The 27,189-nt window shown below is 45.5% G+C and overlaps 1 protein-coding gene across 5 annotated transcripts in view; it reads right to left on the bottom strand.

Moving 5' to 3' along the window:
* LOC135366510 (ras-associated and pleckstrin homology domains-containing protein 1-like) overlaps nt 1-27,189 on the bottom strand; it is a 163,414-nt gene that overhangs the window by 67,687 nt on the left and 68,538 nt on the right. Inside the window, exon 1 of one of the 5 annotated variants that reach the window (XM_064599228.1) lies at nt 19,220-19,613. The exons of the other annotated variants lie outside the window; for them this stretch is intronic. Within the exon in view, the coding sequence (XP_064455298.1) occupies nt 19,220-19,288 (69 nt within the window). The 5' untranslated portion in view covers nt 19,289-19,613. Of the gene's footprint in view, nt 1-19,219; nt 19,614-27,189 lie in introns of those variants that run through there. 5 annotated transcript variants of the gene reach the window in all.

The raw sequence follows: 27,189 nt of genomic DNA, 5'->3' as shown, positions 1-27,189 counted from the left end.
TCCCGATTATGACCAAAATTTTCGGGAACGACCATGGTCATATTAACTAGGTTCACTGTATATCAATATCACACGTCCCTTTCACTTTTTTTTTTTTTTCAAAACATATAGATAAATAAAATGAACAATAAATATGAAGAAATATTTTCTTAAAAAATTGCGACTCAAGACAGGACTCCATTCCCTGGGTCAGACCGACATGAAAAATGAGTCACCCGAGTCCGCCCCCCCCTAAACTCATCAAGGGACGATCAACAGAGAAGCAACGATACCGAACACAAAGAGCAAAGTTTCCGCGTCATCCTCCGCAGCAGGTAACAGAAGCCCCGATTATTCATTGCTTCCACATAATTATAGTCCGCCCAACCACTGGGCTTCCGGGGGGGAAGGGCTTCTCATATCGTCTAAGCCTCTTTCCCTCCCCCACCACCTCTCTCTCTCAATCGCATTTTGTTTCTATTCTTTGACTCGCTTCGCGATTATGTAAGCTCACGCAGCTTTTCGGTTATAAACGTAGGTGCTATATAAGCGTAGCGGACTCATAGCACGTCACTTTTTTTTTTTCGCCTTTTCATCATCGTCATCATCAACATCATCATCATTGCGCGTACGGGGTTTTTCGAAGATAAAGATTGATTGTCATTGTTTGCGAAAGATTGGTGTTCTTCCACTCTGAATAAAAAAGGAAAGACGCTTTTATACGTGTTTCCCGCCGAATTTTGGAACAAAAATTCGAGTTTTTTTTCAATGACCTTTTGAAGCCCAGACGTCATTCAGACTGGGTTGTAAAAACATAGTTTATGACCAGGGCTTCAATATTTCGCAGAAATATTTATAAGTTACAGGTATCAGATGGGAGAATACGTGGGGACTGCACATTATCAGTATACAGATGTCACTGACAACTACCGAATTTTAAAGATCACAGTACAGAGAGAAAAAAAAAATTAATAGAATAGAGGGTGCCGTTCATTTCTTACTGCTGATTCCTACTGCAAATAAAGGGTGTTATCACCTGTGGTTTCCAAGCTACAGTTCTGACTCAAGCGGCTCTATGAGAACGAGAAAAAAATGCGAAATCGAGGGTTTTCAACGACTGTAAAAACAGAAAAAAAAAAAGAAAAAGAACCCAGGTTTTCCAGATCTCGAAAATGTCATTTTCAAATTCCAGGGCACTATTCAACGCTTTCAGGTACCGATGGGAACCATGTTTTATGGCAGACGTCGAAACTGTTGTCGATCATGCGCGGAGTGCTAAAAAGAAAAAGTTTGGAAGTGCTTTTAGGACAGAGCGTTGGTGGGCTGGATTGGGACATGGACCAATCAAATTCGATAACATTTTTATCAAGCAACATAAATATTGCAACAATATTTAGACTGCCGGGAAACGACGAACCCCGCAGCATGCACGCGAGGCCTAGCGGATGTGGTACGGCTCATTGAAAATGTTACGTGGTCAGCTTCGTTTTCTTTCTTTCTTTTATATATGTATATATATATATATATATATATATAGACTACAAGTAATGAAGAGACTTGGGAGGCCGTATAAGGGTTAAAAACACTTGCTACTTTTATTACATTAATAATTAAGGGGGCGCTAGGAATAGATTTACAGTTAGGGGTCGACGTTTCGGCAGTCAGCGCTGCCTTCAACGCTGCCTGTTGAAGGCAGCGCTGACTGCCGAAACGTCGACCCCTAACTGTAAATCTATTCCTAGCGCCCCCTTAATTATTAATGTAATAAAAGTAGCAAGTGTTTTTAACCCTTATACGGCCTCCCAAGTCTCTTCATTACTTGTAGTCTATTTGTTTTCGCGTCCATCTGTACCCAGTTATACATTCATATATATATATATATATATATATATATATATATATATATATATAATTTTCATGGCGAAGGGCGAACGAGTCAAATAGCGTGTGACTTCGTGTGACTTGCAAACCTCTAAGGTACCGTCTCACTTCGAGATGCGATCGATGTATGCATACAGGAATACGGCGTCGGATCAAGGGTACTTCTACATTTCTTAGAGTTAAAGCAGAACTTCGTCAACCGCCACAAAACGGTACCCGGAGCCAAATGTTATTTAGAACGTCATGTCATGTCCAAATGTAATTAGCTAGGAGCGGGTTATGTGGGGCTGTGCTGTCTGGGTGGGTTTTCCTCGGACGATCTACGACAGATGTCGGCACAGTTCCCTGTGAAGTCGGCCCAGGACGCACTATCCTCCGGCGTTAGTCGTGACGTGGCCGACTACGCAAGTAGTTCCACCACCTTCATCATCATCATCTACGTTACACTAAAACGCAGTCTCCTCCTCACAGAACGAAAGAGCTTGCGTTGACTCCAACACAAAAGGAACGGAAAACAGAAGCTGCCTCGTTCGTGAGTTATGATCAAAAGAAGCCGTCAATTTATTATTTCCTCCTCCGCTCTCCTTCTCAAGAAGCCCGCCTGTGTGGAGAGGCTTCTGATTGGTCTCCTCAAACGGTCTCCCGCGATGATTGGGCAAGTCGTTTGAGGAGACCGCTGCGCAGTATCGGTCTGCTGGGGAAGGGAGAGGGAGGAGGGAATCGTAAATTGCCGTTTCGAAGCTAGTGCCCCCTGGCTGAGTGACGTCAGTGAATAAACTATATGTTAATTGCAAAAGTTGGCTCAGAGCGTGCTCTTCGGCGAACTTGTGACTGTCGAAATGTTTTTTTTTGTTTTTTGTTTTTTTTGCGGGGACGAGGCAAGCTGCCAAAGCCGCATTAATTATTATAAACTATCACTAAACTAACTCAAAACATGACTCAACTAACCTAAAATATCACAAACTAACCGAAACTAGTGATATTTTAGGTTAAGTTAGTGCGGCTTTGGCAGTTTGCCTCGTTACTCACAAAACCCATCTCGACAGTGAGGTGAAGTCGACGTCGACTTCACCGCATTATCGAAACTAATTTCGTGGGGGCGAGGCAAGCTGCCATAGCCGCACTAACCTAACCTATCTTATCACTAAGCTACCAAGTTTATGATGTCTTAGGTTAGTTTAGTGAAGTGAGGTTAGGTTAGTGCGGGCATAGCAGCTTGCCTCACCCCCGAAGTCTGCTTCGACAATGAAGTTCGGAGGGAGAGGCAAGCTGCCACAGCCACACTAACCTAACTTAATACTAAACTAACCTAGTTTATGATATCTTAGGTTAGTTTAGTGAAGTGAGGTTAGGTAAGTGCGGCCATAGCAGCTTGCCTCGCCGCCGAAGTCCGCTTCAATAATGAAGTTCGGAGGGCGAGGCAAGCTGCCACAGACGCACTAACCTAATGTAATACTAAACTAACCTAGTTTGTGATGTCTTAGGTTAGTTTAGTGATAAGTAGGTTATATTAGTGTGGCTGTGGCAGCTTGCCTCACCCCACGAAGTACGTTTCGATAATGAGGTGAAGCCGACTTGCGGAATGGCAACGCCATCCAAAAGAATACCCAAAATTGAACGTTGCCACGGAAGCCAACATACGAGCAGAAAAACGCTGTCAGATAGTACATTGTGACAGTATATTATTCCCAATTTTCTCAACTTTTTCAGTTTTGACCCTCGAACGACCTCTTGCTTACAGCCCCCACAACAACACGCCCGCATGTCCTTCCGTTCCAAACCCTGCCGCGGAGCAGAACTGTAACCTTGAATTAAGCGGTAACCGCATACGACGATTTCTCGACGAAAAAACGGCCAACTTCCCCACCGGCACGACAACTCGACGGAAACACGGCGGGTTGAACCGCATGCACAGATTTCCACTGCGGTGGACGGTGGCTTTCCTAGCGGGCGTTTCGTTAGTCCGTGTTAAAGTTTGACTTCAAATTAACTGACAAATATTTTGCTACACATAGAAAAGTTATAGTGACACACAGAATAGTTCTTGCGGTCAATGCATACTCTCGAAGCAAGCGCTACAAAAGCGCCCTCAGACAGCAGCGAGCGGACGACAGCATCCTTCCCACTTTCCAGGTTAGCCATACGGGCATCCGAATTGCCCGCCACTGGTCCGGCATATCCGCTCGTGGAACGACAGCGCGTGGAGCGATCCTATTGGCTGCCGTCGAGCGGCCGCTTCCGCTCTTCGCCGATTTTTTCTGTCCACCGCTGTCGTCGAGAAATCGGTGAAGTTCCCATTACTCGCGTCGGCTCACCGGAAAAACGGTGACGGTGGCCGTTTTTCCGTCGAGAATTCGTCGTATGCGGTTAGCGCTTTAGCGTCAGGGAGTTCTACGACGCCTGAGAGGGACACGTAATTACAGCCCTCGTACAGAATGACTCCATTGTTCCCGGGAAAGGGGTTCATTACTTACATTGTGCGTAATGCACCACAGACCATCCAAACATGCGGCGCGAAGCGAGCCTCGTGAACAAAAGAAGAAAAAAGAAAACACACACAAAAAAAACCCAGAGCCATTCGCAGTTGTGAGAGCTACACACTGCTTTACATAATACAAGATGTCCCCTTACATCACTGCTAATAGGAGCGAAAAAGTTACCTGCTACTCGTACAGTAACGTTTAATATCACGAATGTGTCCAGGACGTGGAATTGCAGTCGCCAAAGAAGGCGGGTGCAGCGCAGCTCGGCAATATATGATATATTGAAGCGTTCAGTTTATAATCTGGAGTGTGTAGTGCTTGTTGCGGTAATGGTGAAAAGAAGAAAAAAAAAAGTGAAGAACAGTAAGATGATCATCACAACAAAATTGGTACGGACCATATCTCTAGAAGAATTGTAATTGATAAGCTGAGACGATGTGTATCGACCATTTATCTTGCGATCGATCCGTTTTTCAAGAAAGGGTACAAAAAAAAAAGAAGAAGAAGAAGGAGGAGGAGGTGGGTGCTCAGGAATCCAATTTGCTGGGCTCTATCCATCCATAAAGTGGTTCTCAAAGCAACCAAGAAACGCGAATGGAAAGTATCAAACGTAATTCTGCCAAAAGCTCTATGAGGAGTTCGCATTACTTTTTTAGTTATACTTCCAAAAAGCGACAAGACAAGAGCGATATTTCTAGCAGTGAGTGGCATCCTACTCCCTACCCTAAGTAATTTCTCTTCCCGTCCGTTCCACGAGGATGAGCTCCGTACAGCCGTGTATATGCTCAGCGTGTTGTAGAGAAGAGCTCTATGCGACCAGTAAAATCAGACAAAAACTTCTAACCACTCCGAAAAGCGCCCAGTCCAATTTTCAACCGCAAACAACGCGCTCCAGGGAAAACCCGCACCACGCCCAAAGAGATCTACAACCCCCTCACTCACGTAGTCATCCTCATCCTCATCCACTTCGATTCCGTGGTCACTCTCGTCTTCCATAGTCAACCCGGTGCTGGACTCTGCAAAATCGAAGTCGAGTTCGGCGGCGCCCCTCTTCAACTACAGTCCACCGCTGCGCTCGTGATGAATGTAATTTCCCGCCCGAAAAGCTTAACCTCGATGTCGCCGAAGCCCGTCGACACTGGCCAGACAAGACGGGCCGAGATCGTAGGAGTAACCCATCATCGGCACACCACGGAACATCGAATGTCGAAGTTTGTTGCTTCCGAACAAATTACATAATCGTGCACTGACAAACGCCGACGTTCTTCACTGAACACGCTGCAGGGGGTCAAACATAAAGCACACACAGGCACACACACACACACTGTACTCCAAGGCCTCCCACTAGGCGGAAGACGAAGACCGAAGCTTTCGGGTCATTCTTCTCAAAACAACGGGCAACTGTCACACACGCTGCTTGTCAACGAGCTACGAAAATTCACATCACACTGTTACACACTACACACCAATTTAAAGGAGGAATATTTTCGCAACTTTTCATTCAGGGAAACTTCGACGGACCCCCACCACACACAAGCAACAAAAACCGCCAGCCCGCTTCGCCAGACGTGCGGGAACGAAAACGAGTAACCACAGTAACTCCGAAGCGAACCCAAGAGGGCGCAGCATGAGAGAACTCAGCTTGAGAGTGGGAGAGTCCCATTCACACATGTGGGGGAGGGAGCACCGGAAAGCAGCAGACGATCGGCGCGCGAGAGCGCGCGCTCCATAGAAAATCTATGGTTGGGGGGAAAAACCTGGTGACTCATATCAGAGAGATACAAGTCTCGGACGGGGATGAATTTGTCTTCCAGCTTCGATCAAGTGAGATTGAAGCGCTTAATGTGACACGCGGAATTGGATACGTTATATATGCGCGCACAGTACCGGAGGATGACTCCGTCCTCGCTACAGGAAATAAATTAATGGAAACGGAGTGACAGTCGATGTACGGCTCCCCTTTTCCTCGGAGGTCCAAGAGCTGCTCGCGATCAGCCAATTTCCGGTTACAATGCCTTCTTTCCTTTTGCCATTTCATCTTCTCCCTCTTGATGTCACTGCCAAAATTCCGTACTAATCCGAAGGGCATTTATCTCGTCGTCTCTGCAGTCACTTTCACCTGTTCTTTCTTCCGCGAGGTGTCGCGTTCGGATGAGAGAACACCTGGGAGGGATTTGCGGCATTACGTTCGCGGAAGCGGTCTTAGACGCATTTCAGGGAAGACGAAATCTCCCCTTCGGGGTAACGTTGCATTTGTGAATTCCTGAATGCAGATTCAATCAGAACTTCTCAGAAGTGCCAGGAAACAATTTTTGTGCGCAGTACTTCAGACGTAGTGTTGATCGATGCGCACAGCAGGCGTGACGTGTTTCATATGTTTGCTAATACGGATTAAGGCATAGCTCAGTTAAGATCGAACTGCGATCGAACGTGTAGTGGTGATGGTCAATTACTTTACTGCCTTACGAGAACGTGATTTTGTGTCAAAGATAAGGATATTCGAGCGATGACATTTCACATCATCACATAAATGTTCCATGTAGACTGGAAGCTGGCTTGTTTTCTTTCTTGATAGAGTATCACAACATTTCTGAACCGCAATCACTTAGTTTGATTGTCTGACAATTGCTTGTACTTTGTTGTTGTTGTTTTAATTGATCCTGAGGAATAAAAACAGAATAGCGCAGTTTTTAGGATAGCCAGATGAAGCTCACAGAACACAAACTGCGCTTCAGGTATTGGGTGTGCACGTTATTTTTCGTAACTAGCGTGGGCCTTAAAGCTGGCTCGCGCCGCTCTCGCAGCCGGTGGGAATCCGCGTGAGCGCGTCGTCTGCAAACAGCTTTTCAGTCGTTCGCAGACGACAAATGGTTTCTCCTCGTAGGTCTGCGTTGTTCGCCGCAGCCGTGCTATAAGCGCACCACACACTGTATTATGAAAACCCTATTCCAAAACCCGAGCGCGAATTTTAGCGCTTGCGCTTTGGGTCCCCCCTATGCACACGCACACTATTCGAAAACTTGGAGAAAGAAAAAAAAACTTTAAAAAAAACGAGACGGCAGGGACACGAACAGCTTTCTCGAAACGAAGCTCGGACGCAAAATGCTTAACGAGAATTTCGCGAGTCTAACTTCTCGTTACGGATGCAAATCACGTCCACCTCGTTGGTACCTTTTTTTTTTCTATGCCCATCTCTTCTGGCTTCGTTTCCGCCAGATTGCGGGAGAAGTTGGAGGGAGTGCCTCGCAAGATCTAGGCCAATAAGGCACACACACACACACCCGACTGGTGTGGAGAAGCGTGCGTGCAGGCGGCCGGACACGCCAGACCAGCTGCTGACACGCCGAAGCTCCGGAAATAATCAAAGCGCATCGCCAAGGATATGGCGGAAAGTGACACAAGGTCGACGCATTTGGGCCAACGGCTGGTCACGCTCATCGTCTCCCATCACCGAGCTCCCTTTACTCCGTGCAATACCTACGATGCTGTCAAGATGTATCGCATATATATATATATATATATATATATATATATACATATATGGGAGATCTACCGGCGGAAAGACAGTGCGTTCGTCTCAACGTCTACCAGTCGATAAACATCGCGTTACTGCGTGACACATTCAAGGCCAACGAACTTTTTTCTTTGTTTGTTCCGTTTTAGTGCCGCGAAGCACCTGTGCCTATGAGTGACGTAGAGATGTGGACAGATGGAGAGAGGACAGCATAGGAAGGGGTGGGGGTCAATGAGCATTCCGACTCGTGCATCGTATAGTCGTCGGTATCATTTCGTTGCGTCTAATTAGTTAGGTAACATTAACATTAGCTAACTTTGAAAATAATGTTAAATGGTCGAGCTATCAATTGGTAAGTTGCAGAAAGCCCTGTACCGCTTTCTTAATTAATTAATTAGGCACGGCTGAAAAAAAAATGTTGTCGACTACAATACACGACTGCTAATAACATTCAATTCGTTTCCACTTGCAAAGCGCTCCGCCTTTCTAAACAAAAAAAAAAAAAAAAAAAGAGAGAGAGAAAGTTACTTGAGGCGCGTTTAAAAAAATGGCCTATTCTTCGTGATGCAATCAGGAGACACCATTCTGAACGCTGAGGTGATTTTAGCGTATTATGCAGTGAAGACCCAACAAGAACAGCTTTATATGAACGATGAAGAATTTCATCGCCAGCGTTGATGGCGGTCAGTGAAGCCCTGCTTTGTCTGCGTTCCTGTTTCTCATTTCTTCTTAGTTTCGTTCTCCGGGTAGAAAGTGAGATACGTTCGCTTTGTAGGAGAAAAAGAGCAACATACTCAAGAAGGAGGAAGGAAGTTGGACTCGCGCAGCAGAAGTTTCAAGGAACTATACAACGTTAGTCGTCGAGGGGGTCGTTAGTTATACAATTTTAGGGTCAACAAAAAGGAAAACACGAGGCGACTCAACGCTGCAGCGGGGCCCCATGTAGCACAGCACACGTGGTGCGTTGCTCCAAAGAGTTTTCAAAATGGCGTAAAAACCGTCGGGGCGACGCCTAGTGTTGCGAAAAACGTTCATTTTAGCGGGCACCACCGACGCTCATTGTATCTAGCGTTTTGTTATTGTTGCAATTTTTGTTTCAACGCCAGCGCCCTTAATGAGCTAGACTCTCGCCCCCCTCTCTCCCACAAAATTGCTCGGTCCCTGGCCACATCCAACCCACCAACGCTCGCTGCCCTCAATGCTCTTTTCACCTTTCTGGGTACCATAGGACTTCGATCCATATTGTGAAGGGGCTCATTATTTCATTCCCCGCATCACCACCAGCAATGGGGTAGAGCATCGCCCCTGGCGATGAAACTCCTCATTCATCATCTTGTAATATAGTTGTTGTTGTCGTTGTTTCAACTCCAGTGTTATACGCAGGTGATGTATTTTTGCAACCGTGCTTGACTAATTTTTAATAATAATAATTGGGGGTTTACGTCGCGAGACAACTGAGATCATGAGCGACGCCACAGCGGTCGGTCTGTGGATTGCTTTTGCCCACCTGAGGGTTCTTTAACGTGCGATGAAAGCTCATCACACGGCACCCCGTATTTAACGTCCCTCGCGGAAGACGGCGTGTCTAAGCAACTTGTACCCTGCCACCAAGTTGCTGGCGTCCTCGGCCGGATTCGAACCCGCGATCTCGGGATCAGAAGGCGAACACGCTACTGACTGCAAACCGTGCTTGACGGGTAATGCAATGTTGGTGTCTACTTGGGCACAGTGTTGCCAGTTTTTTTTTTCTCTCTTTTTTTTTGCAATTTGGATTTTCTAAAAACCACGAGAGTTGAATGGGATAAGAATTTGGGACGTTGGAGTCCTGAGGGCTTACCTTGCCGAATGATTTCGTTTTATGACATCGCGCCTAGAGTATTTTACGGTATAGCTTTACGGTACGGTATCCCTGCGGTATGTCTCTCTCTGGATCAAAGTGTTGCTGTAACAACGACACGGTACGTGACGTTACAGTATACGATTAGCAAAACACAGTTTGTGTGTTGCCTCCCTATTGTCGGTGTCTGATGCCCAATAATTTTTATTTCAATTTATTTTCACACTTCGTTGTCCTTCACACTTGAACATTACGTATTCAAGACGTTCAAAATTAATGTACGAGGTTTGTAATTGAACCACCATTATTTAATATAGTGAAAATGCTCAAAACTTCCACGACGAAAGACATAATTACCCGCTAAGAATTCATATAAAGGTTGCCATTTAGTTAAATTATTTGTCGATAAATCATGAAAATAGTATATAATAAAACGTTGTAAGCTTAATTTTTGCTAAGCCTCCAATTCGTATCAGGGCTTGCGTATAGACTAAACTTCCTTACGATGAAAGGTGAAAGTCACTGAAAAGGTTAGCCAGCTGTAGGGATCGAACGAGGCCTTGTTTGTGTCTGTCCCTTCTATGTTGTTCCAGCCTCAGAACATGAGTTTCTCTCTTGTTCCTTACGATATTTATGTTACTGCTCGTTTTACGAAGCATGACATGCAAACGGTATTGTTGCTCCAGCCCCTTATGACTTTGAGATTAAAACGGCAGTGATTGGCCGAAGAAGCAATGAACATAAAACGTATTATACTCAGATTGCTTTCGCCAATACTGCCGGGTTTCACCGATTCTCGTCTGTCAACATTGGGTCCCAATATGGCGGATTCAATCACTCGACGGTGGTCTGCAATGGGGTCGCTTTGTTAGAGCGGAGTGAGCATTAAGCGTGCCTTATTTATTCCAGACGAGGCTCCACTCCTTCGACGTATACGGCTGACGTACGCGTGATCTATCGGAATATTAAAGCGGCTAACTTATCAAAACGCATCCTGAGCACGTGCCCAGGAAACGGATGTACCACCACAGTGTACTGGGCGGCATATCATTTCGTTCTGTCGAGCGCCACTCTGCAGAGATGCATAAAGAAGGCACTATTATTCAAGCGATATCGTTGGACGCACTCAAAAAGCAAAAAGAAGAAACAAGATTCGGACGTGTTGTACGCGACGCAAATTCAACGAGAAAAAAAAAAAAAAAGATAAACTCGCGAAGATTTAAATTAACGGCGTCAGGTGGCGGCGACCGGAAACGGCCCACTTGATATCCGGTATCGGGCTGCTTCCGGTCGCGTCAAGACGTCATAAATGAGCAGACAAATTACACTCTCAAAGCAGAACTTCACGCAGATAACGCTTCAGTGTTGTGCGCTGGAGTTCCGCTTTTACAGCGCATATGTGTTAATCGGAGGCGGGGTATAAAACGGGAGGCGGAGCATATTTTATGCACGTGCATAATGGCACAAAATAGGCTCCACCTCCGAGTAACTATGCAATAAAAATCTTATTTGGAAACAAGAAAAAGCAGCACACTGCAGATAAATATGCGATCAATGACATTTATTATTTGCAGGGCACTTTTGCCACATACACCGAGTAATTTTTGGGTCAAATTTTAACTGAAGTAAATTTATTTCTCGAGTTGGAACCCCAAAATTTGTAGTCAACGTCACATGCTTTTTTTTTTTTTTCTTCTCTTCTGCGAGGAACAGAAAGTGCATGTCATGAGTGCCCCATTCCACTTTTAAATACCCCTCCTTACTACAGTGGTTTTAGCTGAAAAGAAAAACTCATTTTTAAACGTGCGCCAACTGTCCTGGAGTTCCACTTCTGGATTGCATGCGGTGCTAGCGCACTAGAAACAGAGACGTTTTATTTGATAAAGATGTTTGTTTTTTTAAAGACAGATAAAAAAGCAATTATTTCGCGCGCAACTGCACTCTGTGCTTTGTTCCTGCGTTATGAACGCACCAACCTGCACCAGAGGCCCAAAGTACCAAACTGTTCCATTTAAATGCAAATAAAAGTTCTGCCTGCGATGCTTTTTGCACAGCTTTGTTATTTAAAACGCTAATTAATGCAATTTGGTTAATTGCTTAGTGGCGACTCCGTTTTAAAGTCGTTTAACTGCCCTCATTCGTTGTTTCATATAGCACAGCGGTGTACAAAAGTGCACTGCTCTTGGCGATGAAACTACCCCATTCACCATCATTAAATAAAGTTGTTGTTGTTGTTGTTGTTATTGTTTTGCATCGCTCTTTGTACAGCTCGCATTAGAGAAAAATTAAACACCACTTCAGCCTGCGGACCCTGGCGGTGCTTAGTAGAACTAACGGCGGAGCGTGTTTTAGTCACGTACTCACAGTTAGAGGGGGGCGACTCGCGTTACGAAGGCATCGTTCTCTGCTAGGTTCCCTTCCCGCTTCACAGGCTGGAGTGCCGTTTCTAGTTAACTTCGAAGCGAGCCGTACACTAAGGGGGGAAAAAAAGGAGTGAAATGGGGAGTAACTGCAGCTTCTAGTCCCCTAGACTGCCAATTACTCCCCATTTTAGTCCCCTAATCCCGACATTTACTCCCCAGGACTTGAAATTATCACTGATCTTCGCGAATGGTCTTTTCGAATGCAACAGTCTGCGTAGATATGTGCTCTTGGTCAATTTGATGGCGTAAGGCGTGTATAACTCAGCGAACTTAGAAACTTTCCACCCCCTGCAGAGTAAGAAACAGTTAGCGCTTTTTTCTTCGCAATCTGTGCCCTTTGTATACGTCGCGAGATTTTATATCACTCGATATATCACTGTTGACGGTTTGATTCAAAGTATTTTCATGCGTGCGCACGAATTGTGTACCTGCGAATTATGTACCTGGAATTTGTTTTTGTGGTAATGCAATGATTTAGTACCCAAAAGGAGTAAAATTACTCCTTTTTTTTTTTCTTCTTAGAGTGTACATAGAAAATCCGTACGCAGCCTTTCGCGTCGACTCTTCGGAATGAGAGCATTTCTTTCTCGCGCAATTGGAGGAAATACCAGGGAAAACACCAGGAAATTACGGGCGGGCTGTGCGGCTGATTGGGACACGCGGATCCACAATCAGGAACACCGCTTCAAGCACGACTTTTACGAGCGAGATTTCTTTTACCAGCTGCATGGGGCTGTTCGTCCCTGGTAGCTACAACCAGCTGTGATCTCTGAGGTTTTTCCCGCCAGTTTTCCGGGATACTTTCCAAGCGGATGTCGGCACAATTCCCCCTGAAGTCGGCCCAGGACGCATACTAACCTCTCTCCGTCCGTACAGGTCTGGACGAAGCTCACAGCCACAGTCGCTTCGCGGCGCAAACAAGGAATAACAAGTGTGAGATTTAAGAATGTGGTTTTTAGAAGTAAATGAAGTAACGCGAGGACCGGATGAGTTTTAAACTTAAGCAGCTCAATATTGGCTGGACATCGGCAATACTGGCATAACATTGGACGCGTATTGTCAATTTCCATATAAATATTGGCTCAAGATTATGCGCTGTTTGGAAAGTATGGCAGAAAATTACAATGTCAAGTATCCAAAAGTCTTCTGATGCAAGTACTCTTGAAGTGTCTTTCGCGTATGAAATGATATAGTTACGAAGCGAAAAAATAAAAAAAATGGCGACGTGTCGTGGTAGCCTAGCATAGGTACATGTTCCTTGTAGCTACCTGAGAAAACAAACAAACAAACAAAAAAAAAGAAACAGAGAGAGCACAATTTACCAATAGATGAAATTAATATTTAATCGCATATCAATTTATTTCCGTTTATCGTAATTTACAAATGGGCGAACTATGGTCTGTCCGGCAACTATGACGCAAACAGATCTAAACACCCTACAGAACTCCATTGTCACCAACCACAGGCACCACACACCCCGGCCCGACAAAACGGCCAGCGCAGAAACAAACCAGAGACATCGGTGACGCCTTCGCTCCAAACACAATCCAGCTGACTGTCATCGATGGAACCCAACACCTATTCAGCGTCATACACATACCCGTTGTCTCCCTTCACTGACAAAAATTCCTTTGAGAACTTGTCCCCCGGCTCAATGTCACGTTCCATTCCTACCCCTCGTCACCTCCCCCTTTTCATAAACGCGGGACTTCCCGCGCACTTTAAAATGGACGCACTTGTTCCCGTACTCCTCGCGTCGCCATCTTGAAACAGGCATCATTTATACCAACGGAGCAAGTCATTACTTATAGGCGTCATCGCAGAGTTCATCGTCTGCGAAATATCGCAGCTAAAAAATATACACACATACACAAAAGAGATAGAACGATGCTTCGCGTACCAGCGCCACTAGAATATCTTTCTATCTTGGCGACATTCTGATCGTGTCGTCGTCTGCCATCGTGGCCTGTGGGGATCGTGGATGTCGTCTGCGAACAGTTTTACAGCAGACGACAGCAAAGGAGCGCACTTCTTTTGAATGCGGAATGGGTTGTTTGCTCCTTCCGATTGAACATTACGTCGTTTCAGGCTCTACGACTTTATATTTGCACGCATTTTTTATTCGCGCGCATTTCATTTTTATTTCCTCGCGTTTGCAACAAAGTGAGCAGATGGAGTGTAGCAGAAGACGCGCTGCGAGGCCCACTCCGAAGTTCCCATCTGGAAGTCTTCTCGCATAAACTCGATTAGAAAGAAAAGAAAAGAAAAAGTAGATAGCGCCGCACTACACGACGCCGGAGATGAAGAAAACGTTTACGAGAGGGAGCTATTTGTCTTGGCAAGGCCATGACGATGACCCCTGCAATGGATCCGGTATGATGCACTGCACCTTCTCACGCAGAGCATGTTGTGCCTCGCTTCCGGGCAGTCGCCGTTTATTACCACCAGAGGGCAGAAGATAGTTGTACATAAAAGTGAACACACTGAAACCATAAAATGGGATTATGGTCTATCTATGATGCTGACACCTCATCAATTTCTGTCCCCAGGGATGCATAAAAGGGTATACCCCTCCAGAAGTCGGCACACCGTTCGGGTAAGGAACAGGATGCCGACGCGGATGCGGGCCCTACTTGTGGATGCATACTAATTGAAACGGCGTGATAGGCTGTGATTCTTTCTTTGTCTTTTTTTTTAATCCAGAATGCCTAGCTTCTACAAATCAGTGAAGTCAAGCTAATGGTGTGCCGTATCACAGGATGGTATCACGTGATGCGCTCGCTTTGACCCCCCTCTCCACATCTCATCCCTTTCCGGACCAGGAGCTGCGTGACGTCAGAGCGGTATCACGTGGCCCGCTCGCTCAACACCACCTAGATAGAGAAAGCCTGCTTACTCGTCGACGTGACGTAACAACTAAGAGTCAGCCAATCAGGATCGTGTTTTCAGCGGCGATAGCCAATCACGAACGTGCTTTCAACGGTCGTGGCCATGAAGACGAACAACCGTCGTCTGCGAGTAGCGATCGAACGTCCCCGCGTACTAAAAGGGAAAACTTGGAAATAAGGAGCGAAACGGTCCCATATCTTTCTCAAAAACTGTTTTTCTGGAAAGTGTCTTGCACTTCATGTCTACATATTCAGGTGTACAAGTTCCAAGGTAGCTGCAATCATTTGCGAGTTCTTGAATTCGCAGAACGGCGATTCGCAGTAGCAGACGAATTCTGACTTTATATGTCCACGTAGCGAAGGGGGAGAGGGGGCAATAAGCAGGCCTTCTGTATCGAGGTGGCGTTGGCGCTGGGTTGGGGTTCCGTCCCTTTTTCATTCTACTTCTTTCAGCGTCGGGATATGTCCACGTGACGGTTCGGATGACCAAAGGACGTTTGTTTCCTTCTTCCTTTAACTAGGTTCATCTCACAAAGAAGAACAGAAAGAAGTGTTTCTGACGAGGGAAAGGCCACTCACTGTCATACTTTCGGCTCGATTTATGCACTCTACTATATCCTTTCCACCTGTACCAAAAACAATTTTGAATCAGCCTTCTAATGGCCGTATTAATAATCCCCACTCAACAACATAAATCACGACTGCGAAATTTAGAGTGGTCCACACTTCCTACAGCAGCGGATGGTCTCAATCGATGCTCTACTACGCACGCGCACAGGAAAGTGCCCGCTGTTGCCGTGATGTATGTGGCAGAAGTTCAGGTTTGCAAAAAGGACGCACTTTTTCAAGCGCCGACAAAAAGAAAAAAGAAAAAAAAAAGGAAAGGAAGCACTAGCTTCTAGTGGGCGATGTCAACAACGGTTTGGGACAGCGCTGGAACATATATCACTTCGTAGTCTGCGCTAATATCTTGGTCTGTCGACGCGTCACTTTCACACTGGGTAAAGAGTGTCATAAAATGTGGTTAGATCCGCCAGCACAGCGAAGTCAACGTGGAAGCGCACTTAGCACGTCGGCCGTGGAATGCTTCACGACAGAATTCGTCTGGTCGACGATAAAAAGAGAACGATAACGATATTTTTTCACTACGGTAATCGGAGGTTTTAAATATATCCATATAATAGGGAGCATTTAGTCTGTTAGAAGCTCTCCGTTCACTCTAAACTCTAATTATTAGAAACTCTATTCAATTCGGAAAGCTCTATGTTCACGCAGATATGGACAGACAGAGATATAATATCGACACGCGTCGATAACGTATCGACATTTCACTCAACGTTACTGAGCTAAAAGTATTATTCCCCCGATATTATTACACTTCCAAAATGCAGACACTGAAATACTTTCTGGCACATTTCAATATGTACGTTAGGAAAAGTACCGTATTTTCCGGCGTATAACGCGCACGTTATACAGTAAAAAAGTGCTCTGAAGAGGTCCTGGGCGTTATCTAACGGTGCGCGTTATATACACAGAAATATTTTCCTACAGATTTCCTTTTCTGGTCGGTGTGGAACAAATTCTAGCCTCTTCTGGGGTGTGCTGTGAGTTTCTCACAAATCTCTTAGGGTCAGTTTACAAAGCCGGCGAAAGGGCGCTGGACTTAATAAAAATTAATGATCCTGCTTAAGGACGCTATATTGAGCAGTCAATAATCCTGGATTCATTTCAGAAGGCTGGCGTGATTGAGAAGGGACGCGAATAAAGCGTATGCGTATACACACCGCCTCGGTTTATTGTGTATAGTGGTGGCAGTACAGAAGCTTGTAATAACATTGCGGTGGGCGTTATGCACCGGTGTGCGTTATACATGGAACTTTTTTTTTTTTTCAAATTCGGCCGTTTTTAGGGGTGCGCGTTATACACCGGAAAATACGGTACGTATGTACACTTTCCACGCAGCTTTTGACTTATGAAGGACCATAGTACAACTAAAACCATTTGGTTAACCTTCCTTCAGCGGATATTACAGCAACAAAGGCGTGAGGATGTGTCCTCTGAAAGAGATATGTCGCAAGCGGCCATCTTTTTTTCCCCCACGCCTGTATTTGCAATATTATTGCTACACACGTAATAACGTGCTTGACAACCACACCATTCTCTTGCAGGAAACACAAAGGAATGGTTACAATATCGCAATTCACGCTGTCACGTACGTATATGCAACACGGCCACGATTAATGCGTCCTATACCCTGTCGATATATAACCCCCTTCACGGCAACGGAACCAGCCCGTACATTATTATCGTGCTATGCCAGCGCCGGTCGGAAACGTGATAAGTGGAGCAAAGTGAACTTGGCTTCGTACGGCCATCTCAAGGGCAGCAACCTCGTAATGCATCCGGCAGCCACGGTGATAAGCAACAGCCGAAAAACGCGGCACCACTCCAGGCAGACCTGAATTCAACCCTTCTCTGCGCAGCTGCATGCTGCCCTTGCTCGCGGTCACGTCCAAAAAGCCGTCTTAATGATGCACTTCGGTGGACAACGAAACCATCCCACACGAAACCCAACCCATAATCACCCTTTGTCTTCGTCTCCGTGTGACGCGGTTGTTATACGGCGCGGACGTCGACGTTCTTGTTGTTGTTTTCCTCTCCCACGCGCATAACGGACGTGACCGTTACAAGTGTGGTGACCGCGAACAAAACTGGGGGCGGGTGTGCTACTGAAGGCCTATTACGGTTTGCGGGCACAGCCTTCGCCCTGCACTCTTGAAAGAGATCAGAACCCGGTGATATGACGAAGGACAGCATAACCATTGTATAATAGAATGGCACCGCTGTCACACCTGATTTGTGACAAAAATGCGGGATGTACGCTTTTTTTTTTTTTTTTGTGATAATTACCACAACTAAATAAGTGTCACAAAGGTCAACAACTCAAGGGAGCGAACGATGCCATTCGAGACGATGCATAATTGGCAAGTGTGTTGTGTTGTGAAGTTCTCTTTTTAGAGTGTAGGGTGAAGATAACCGCGTCGTCAGCTACGATATCCGCCATTTTGTCTCCAAGGCACGGCCTGCGCTGTGCTGACAAAGTTGTACACTTGACACTTAGTTGTACACTTCTAGAGACAAAATGGTGGCTTGGCGCCGTTCTTTTCTGCAAAGCCAACGCCACCTAGAGTTAAGCCTAGAGCTAAGGGGACAAGCCGCCACCAGCCACATGGGCAGCCACTGGAAGCCACAGAGAGCCTGTGTTTTAAAATCGTCTGCTGAGACTGACTGAAGCAGACGACATCGCAACTCTCTATGTTGCGACGACGCATGTGGCGAAGGAGTGAGAGGCGTTTACAGCGTTTACACAGCTGCTCGATACCCCCTCTCCATCCTTCGTTACACAGACGAGACAAAAAGTGTAGCGATGTCGTCTGCTTCAGCCGATCGTCGCAGACGACTGCAAACACAGAACGACTGCGGCTACGAGTGGCTGCCCATACGGCTGATAGTGGCTCATCTCCATGGCTACGACCCCCGGAAGCGTGGCTGTCATTGGAGGGACTATTTATAGGATTATGGGAATATGAATAGAGTTCAGGCCTTGTTCTTTTGAAATGATGTTGATGCGAGAGGGTTTCGTGTGACGTAGTCACCGCGCAATAGTGTGATATACAGACGATTTTTCACAAACTAGCAAGCGGAAGTCATGAAATGTAATCTGACGAGGTGAACTGCAGGAGCAGACATAGGGAGTGAAAACTGAAGTGAAGCCGACAGTTGACAACTTAACACGAGGACGGTATGCAGCACCGGATCATGGAATATGCTTCAAGACCCCGTTTTTTCAGTGTTCAAGACGAAGAAAAAACGAAAGCGAAGGCTTTCATGGGTGTGGGCATTTATCCATTAGATGTCACCTTACTTCCTCGTAGCGCAATCAAAATAAGCGAGAGATGGAAAAGTGTGAAGGCGTTTGTTGGTAGTTTCATTCGTGACACTTACAAAAAATGAGCTTCTATACTCTGCTTTACGGTACAGCTGTGCCAAACTAATTTTCCCACTAGTTCTTTGCCAGAAAGTTCAGAGGACATAATAATACATCAAAACTTCGATAGATTTTCCTCTCAATTAGGCTGCAAGTTATACTTTTTTGCGACAATACTATTATAGAAAAATACAATAAAAGCTAGACTCCAAACAAATAGACTTACAAACATGCGGAGTATAACAGGTCCTGTAACCTTCGTTGCTGCCACAGGCAAGAATACGTTCCATAACATGATGATTTCGTTGCAGCCAAATCGTAGAACCACACGTATCCTTCGCGGTTGATGCACACGAAAGCTGTCAAGTGCGTGCCAGCACGAAACCGAAACTGATTTTCGGAGGGCGTTCCGTCTGCGTATGCTTCACGTTGCAGACACTCACAGAAAAGTTCGACGAAAAGACTCCGAGTGCACTGTGGAAAAATCGTCAGAAAGCATGTATATCGCTCCGTCGTACGCAGATGACACCATGCAGACGACACCACGCAGACGACACCTCGCAGACGACACCGCACAGCAAGAGCAGTGGCCGTACGCATCCAAGAAGGCAACCATACGAAGCAGAAGACAGCACGCACTCAGTCGAACCTACCACACAACTGAAGGCGCGATCTCCAAACTGTTATCTTCTGGGGCAGGTGTTCTGCTTCATCGGTTTTCTATCGACTGAGGAGGCATTTTTTTGTTCGTTCTCATTTTATTTTCTTGGCCGTCGTTTAAAAGAGAAGACCCAGCATCTGTGGCAGATGGAAGGGCGGAAGACAGGCTGGCTGGCTGGCCTTTCGAGAGGAGGAAGGGAAGTTGGCAACAACGGACGGGCTCGAGAGCACCTTTTGTGAAGTTTTCGCGTCGGAATCGGCGGTGGATTTCGCGTCCAAACACACGTGGTGCTGGTGGTGGATATGCGCTTTTCTTGTTTATTGTCGGAGAAGCGAGCAGGTGGCACGCGCTGGAGGTTTAGTAACTGAAAGGAGATGGTATCTGTTCAGCCGAGGGGGTTGTTTAGTGCCAGTTGTCTCTCTCGCGTGACTGGCGTGCGCGTGACCTCGATTGAGGATGATAAGCTGTTGGTTACAAAGTCGTTTTGATGTAATGTATTTTTCGTCGATTGGAAACGCAGGTGGCCGGTCGTATCGTTTCGGTCGCAAAGAGGTTTTATGGTCGTATTGGAAACGTAGTTTTCAAGTGTGTGTGTGTGTGTTCCTCGGGTAATTCCAGTACAGTATGTAGACACAGAGGACTGATAACGACCCTCAATCAAAGCTACCTTATATTTTGTACAAGAGGGACAAAGCGGGGTAGTTGGTGCAAGTTCATATCGGCTCACTGCAGCAATAGACGCTGACAAGGAGTTAGAACATAATGTGGTAATTTTTATGTTTTGTGCCATTTATGTTCTAACTCCTTATGTCCGCGTCTATTGCTGCAGTAAGCCGATATGAACTTATATTTTGTGTTTGGTAGCCATCGAAATGAAAACTGGTCTGCAACGAATGACGCCTTCGCCAAGCTGGATTTATGCTTTCCATTTGACTAAACGTATCGTTGCAATTAATTGGTTTTTTTCCTTAGTTTTATTCCATTTTATCTTGTCAGCACGCAATATGAAAATCACATTACCGAAACAATAATTATACTTCAATATATTAATCACAGTTAAAAATATTTCCTCTACAAGTAGTTCATTCACCGTGTAAACAGAAGAAAACGCGAAACAGAAGCGACAAAAAATGCTAACTGGCATTATGTCACTATACCGGTGCTTTCCGTGTTGTTATGTTACTCGTCGAGTTGGGGCCTTCCGTGTTTAGACAGTAAACTGTAGAAGTGTCCACACACACAGGGTGCCCCACGTTAGTTGAATGAAACACCTCTAGTTCGGTCCACTTCCTAACCGCGTTCGGGGCCTCCGTATGTACAGGGTGTTCCTTTTTCATCTGTTACACATTTTCTTACAAAAAAAAAGCTAGAGAGCAACATACATGTCGTTTGTGTAGGTGGATTCTACGGCCTCGCAGACATCATCATCTCGAAGAGAGTATGTAACCACAGAATGACTAATTACTCAAAATTCATTAATTACTTATTTAATTAGGGAATTTTAGAGAAAAACGAGGTAACGGAACGATAGCGCGAGCCGTGAAACGTCCATCGCCGAATTGCGCTATGCTAGAGTCACTAAATAAGCTACGCTTCACGAAGCTACGAGTCACTAAATAAGCTACGCTTCACGAAGCTACGAGTCACTAAATAAGCTACGCTTCACGAAGCTACGAGTCACTAAATAAGCTACGCTTCAGAGTATCGACACTGAGCCGCCATGTTGTTTCGGATGACCTCCAGCCCCACCTATATTTTGGCAGTAGAAATAGAAGAAGGTGAAGTTCAGCAGTGGAAGAAGACAACACTTCGAAGAGCGCTAAATGGATGGCGCTGGAGGTCATCGGAAACAACATGGCGGCTCAGTGTCGATACTCTGAAGCGTAGCTTATTTAGTGACTCTACGCTATGCCAATGAAAACCAAACCAAAACCAAAACCACGCCACAGGAGCGCACACACAGGCTTGCTTGCCTGCTGTTCTTATGTTCTAACCAGATAAATCTTTGTCGGCGGACGTCATACGCTCTAGAGTCACCAAATAGGGGTACAGAGTATCGCCAGTCCTCCTCAGGTAACCGAGGATGCGGCTGTAGAGTATGTACCATTACGCCAATCTACAACGTTGCAAGCTCATTGGCCTAGACTGTGTGCGCGCTCCGATTGGTCGACAATGTTTTGAAATCGCATTTTCTACGCGCGCATGTGCGTGCAGCGTCCGGCGGTCGTTTCAACAGTTTCAGCATAGTTTCGAAATAGCTCGCATCGGCCGGCCCGGCGTCCGTCGTCTTGTGTTGGGTGTTTCTGTGATGTCAGTCGGCAGAACAGTTTGTGATTCTACGCTTGTTGTGCTGTTCCTGGACACGACTATTATACCACGTACAGTCTATCAACTACGGCACTGGAATGCTTCGTGGGTTGGATTGGTTGGAGAGTGAAGAACGCGTTCGGGCGCCGTTGGATTTTGAGGGCTGACAACAAAGACAGGATTACGATTACGTGCCACACAAGTGCCTTCCGCTCTGCAAGCAACGAAAGAAGACACTCATCATAAGATCTGCCGGCACGGCGTCCTCTTGTGTTCCGTGTTTCAGTGATGTCAATCGGCAGAACAGTTTGTAGAAGTGTTCGCTGGTTTCTTCATGCGGCGATGTGATTCAACGTGTGTTGTGCTGTTTCTGGACACGGCTATTATCCCACGAACAGTCTATCAACTCCGGAACTGGAATGCTTCGTGAGTTGGAACAGTTGGAGAGTGAAGAACACGCTCGGGCCGTATCGGATTTCGAGGGCTGTGTTCGTTTTGCTTCAAGTTCGAACTTAGTTACAGTGCGTCAACAACGCAGTGGACTTTGTATTCACAGTGCACCCATGTATCAGATCTTTGAATCAGTGCTTTGTGTCAAATAAATATTTCTTTTAGCCAAAAGAAGCTTCAGTTATTTTGAATATCGGGTAACGGCGGTAGGAGTGAAATCCGGTAGAAGTCGATGGTAGCCAGAACCGACCGAAAGCTCAGCCAAAGTTAAGGCTCCTGATTGGCCGACTGGCATTGCATAATATCTACAACGTTGCACTCTCATTGGTCGTGTGCCCAGTGTTGTGTGGATTATCTCAAACTATGGGCTCTATGGGGAGCTGTTGGAGCCTGGTATCGCATTCCTTTTCAGCGCCGGAGCCGCCGTTCGGTGTCCGCGATTGGGCCGATCGTGTCACGTGGTTTGTCACGTGGCCCTCCGACGGGGAATGGGCCATGTCGATCCTCCCTGTGCTCCTCACCGGCTCGGCTTCGGTTTCGGCTCATTTGCATAGCAAAATTGGGCGATGAATATTTCAACGCACGTGCGCGTTTCAGAACTTTTACAACGCGGAATGAATTTCAACGAGGATTGCCTCCCATTCTGCTGTCTCGCTTTTGCCCGAAGTCTCCCTCACTAAAGAGTTAATGAATTACAGGTAATGAGTCACTTTGTAGCCATACACTCTCACCGAAAAGATGTCCGCCTAACCGTATAATGCAACCGCAAAAACGACATCTATGCCGCTCTAACATTTTTTTTTTTCAATCTGATGTAGCTATAGAAAAAAAGAAAAACAGCAAAACTAACAGCCACTTGAGAGCGCCACTGTCCATCAGACCAGTTCCGACAGGGGAGGGGGGGGGGGGGCAGCCGCCCCGGGCGTTCTCGCCACAGAGGGCGCCGAACGGCAGGCCCTAACAGGTTGGTTGGACAGTATAAAGCGGGAATGCAGAGAATTTGAATTTACGATCTCAGCAGTGCAAATGAGCGTTGTCTTTTCTATGTTTACAGAGCTTCTGACGGCAGTGAGGGAGGAGGAGGAGGAGGAGGAGGAGGAGGGGAACGCTTCACGTTTACCCTGTCCCGGGCGCAAACTCGCCTCGTGACTGCTCCGCTGTTCATTATTGCGACGCGCTGTAACGTGGCATTATTCGAATTTCGCGCGGTCTGTCTTCGAGCCTGTACAGTAGAAGAAAGATCAACGGAAGAGGTACTTAACCGCAGACAACTGAATCCCGGGCTTTGAAGGCGTTCGAAACCTTTCCAATTAACGTTATAGGCCTTGATAGTGGCATTCAAAAATATATTATTTATGAAATCAAACAATCGTGTTTGTGTCGTCCATGTTTGTAGCCTGCCTGGGCTGATTCTCGTTGTTTACGTCGTATTATTATTTATTGTCCTGTATTTGTTAGTATTTTTATTATTCGTACTTGTTCATCCCGGTTTTGCCTGTGCAGGATATCACGAGGACTGCGCTCTTTTGGCTGTCTCTTTAAAGTAACTAAAGTGCAATTCAAGTATGGGAGTAGCCAGCGTGACCCCGTCAGGGCTAACAAAGTATCTTCTTCTTCTGTGTGTGTGGTTTGGTCTAATCTAATGGAACAAGCTACGTATGTATTGGGACAACAAATGATTTTTTATTATTATTTATTATATTATTAATATTTTGTTACTTTTTCATTGACTAGAGTAGAGTTTTGACTGCTCCTTGTTCTCCGAGTACTTTTTTATTCCTTTCAACTCGCTGCTTGAACTCAACGTGTCGCTTGCACATCACCCGTGACTCGATTTTTTATTTTATTTATTTATTTATTTTTTACATATTCTGCCGCAATTTTCAGTCGTGCATGTATATACTTTCGGCCACAAACAGGAACTCTACCACTCGGAAATGTGCGATGCCTGCAATTGTGTCCAAACTTCCGCGTTATCAAATTATTTTTACAGTAAGTGCCCATCAAAAACGGATGGAGCATATAACAACATTCATTTCTCCGTAGGAAGCGGACATCGCGTGAGAAAAGTAGAGCACGCTGTCAAATCGTCCTATTCTTGAAAGTTGTTTCGCGTTTCAATCACGCTGAGTACGCAGAAGGAAGGCGCCAACTATATGGGCAACACGTGCGGAGATCGAAGTGTGTGTGCAGTGTGACTTAAAAATAATGAACACACGTTTGAATTTCCTCATATCCGCCGTGTGTCATTGTGCTCTAGCAATGTATGCCCTCCCTTTATTCTATTTTCTGTAGTTGTCTGTCACTCGGATTGCGAATCAAAAATGTATTGATTCAAAATAAAAAGTTTGACCACGATCTTCTCCATGACGTTCTTTCATTTCAAGCACTTCCTATACTTCCTCATAACTGGGACCATACTGAGGTTCACGAAAAACCGTGTCGACATTTGTTTTAAAGGGGCACTAAAATGCAAAAACAACTTGCTCTCAAATGAAAGTCCGTGTTTCAATCGGTGCAATTAAATCAAAATTAGTTCACGCAACGCTACCGCGGTTAGAAGAAAAACGCGATGAAATTTTTTTGAGTATTTAAATATAAATACAAAATACTTTGTTGACAGGGGCATTTAAATACTCTTCATAAATAGTTTTCAACGTGAGTATTTAAATACAAAATATAAATACGGTATTTAAATACCGTAACTACTACCATAAATACTGTGAGGAAGATGTCATCCTGAATTACAGAAATAATGATGATCATAAGGACAAGTCAGCAAGGAAGAATAGCATTTATTTGTTAGATTATCATGGCGATTTTAATATTAGAAATTCCTCGAAGACTGCTTCTTTTAGGCATCTTCTGTTCGACCGTACAATCAGATTCGCAAAGGAGAACAGCATCTCCACAGGTGCCGATGAACAAATGCTTGTATTAAATTTGACGAAGATGCTTCGTAGAACAATGTAATCGGGTAGTCACGACCGTTGTCCGCAACAACAGTGAAAAACTCGCCATCTAAAATGGTTTGTCGCATGCGCATGCTAGCGCAAACCTGGCATAATTGCGCCCCAAACTCGCCCTTCTTCCCGAAAGGTCAAATGCAGGGCAACGTTAAGATATGAGTCAGTATATTCTGTATTTAAGACTATTTATAAAGTATTTACAAGAATAAATACCCGAAAATTGGTATCTAAATATAATTATAAATACATTTTTTGAGTCTGTATTTAAATACAAAATATGAATACATGTATTTATATTTTAAATAGTATTTTAATTACAATGTATATAAATACTGCCCGTCCCTGGGGCATATGAATTTGGAACAGGTCCGATCGTAGTGTTCCGTGTACACGCGGCATGATGCGCACTTTTGCATTTTCAATTTGCAATTGCAATTGCAATTTTTGCTGGCGTGGCACGTGCGTGCACGCGCAGCATGGACTAAAAACACCGATGCACGAGCTGAAGCGACGTTCACTGCTTAGCGCCGAATCAAGAAAGAGTCCGGTATATTTTTGATCGTAGCTTCGTAACGGAATCAAAGTTCTGAATCATGATAACAAGTACTAAGACAACATAGCGCGGAATGTAATTTGAAGTGAACTTGTTTATGCATTTTAGTGCCCCTCTGAGGGAAAACCCACGGAAAACGGTCCGGACATGCAGTATAGAGACGGCGTCCGTATTCGAACTCGGGTCACCATGAATGTCACAAAGAGCCGCATACGCATCCCACATTCTAAAAATCAGAGGAAATACCGATGTCATTCGGGAATATGGTTGGCTATAGGAATGTTTCATACGGTAAAGTTCTCGTATTCGCGAGCCTTTGGTTCTTCTAGCTTTCTATATACTGTACGTGGCTCGACCCTTAGTAATGGACCTTTTTTCACAACGGCCTATACGCATGCGCATGACCTTGAGGCGCCGGAGAGGGTTGTATTCATCTTCACTAGATGGCGCAGTATAGGGACGACAGAAGTGGGCACTAGCGGGGAGACCGCAAGAACGGAGCGAGCTCGTCGGTCCCACTCCGGACATGTTTCGGTCTTTTGTGTTACCGACGCGGATTTGTTTTGACGTCATCAGAGCTTGGTTCGCTGAAGAGCCGCTACGATGCGACACGTATGTATCGCCTCTCCCATTACGAATTCCCATTCATAATCTCTTCAACACACAGACAATTCTGAATATCAAAATTAAACGTTAAATATAACTTCCTCGCGAGCGTGGCTGTGGTAGCCCACGCGAGCGCAACACAATTTATGTACCATCGCTATTTTCCTATTCCTTTTTTTTCTTCTATAATCAATAACTCAAACTCTCCTATTTTTCCCGGTTTTCTTATTCACTAACAGCGATTACAGACTCCATCTACGTTCCTCAAAGAGCGTATTTTACGAGCTTGTCAAATCACAACGACGCCTCAAACGAATCACCCGTCTTCAAAATGATAAGCACCGGCTTCCGCGCATAATCGTTTCCGTCTGCACGCACGGCCGCAAGAAATACCTCTATATGCCACACCGTAAACCAGGTATGCGCGGGAAAAAAAAAAGGAAAAAAGCGGACTCCGGAAGAAGAAGCGAGCAAAATCAGCCGTGGCTAAACGCCCGCCATCACGCACTGCTCCGTTCGTCCGAAGCTAATCTCCCTCAACTACTAGACCAGTGGTTGATTCGCCTCCAGCACCACCTTGATCCGCGTTTCTGCGAAAACTGCCTCCTTCCTGTTCCCTGCCTTGGCCCACTGCGGCTTCTTGTTCCGGC

The sequence above is a fragment of the Ornithodoros turicata genome, chromosome 8 (genome assembly GCF_037126465.1).
Source record: "Ornithodoros turicata isolate Travis chromosome 8, ASM3712646v1, whole genome shotgun sequence".
In the NCBI taxonomy this organism is placed as follows: domain Eukaryota; kingdom Metazoa; phylum Arthropoda; class Arachnida; order Ixodida; family Argasidae; genus Ornithodoros; species Ornithodoros turicata.
The sequence above is the reverse complement of the archived record's forward strand: the minus strand, read 5'-3'. Positions and strand labels throughout refer to the sequence as shown.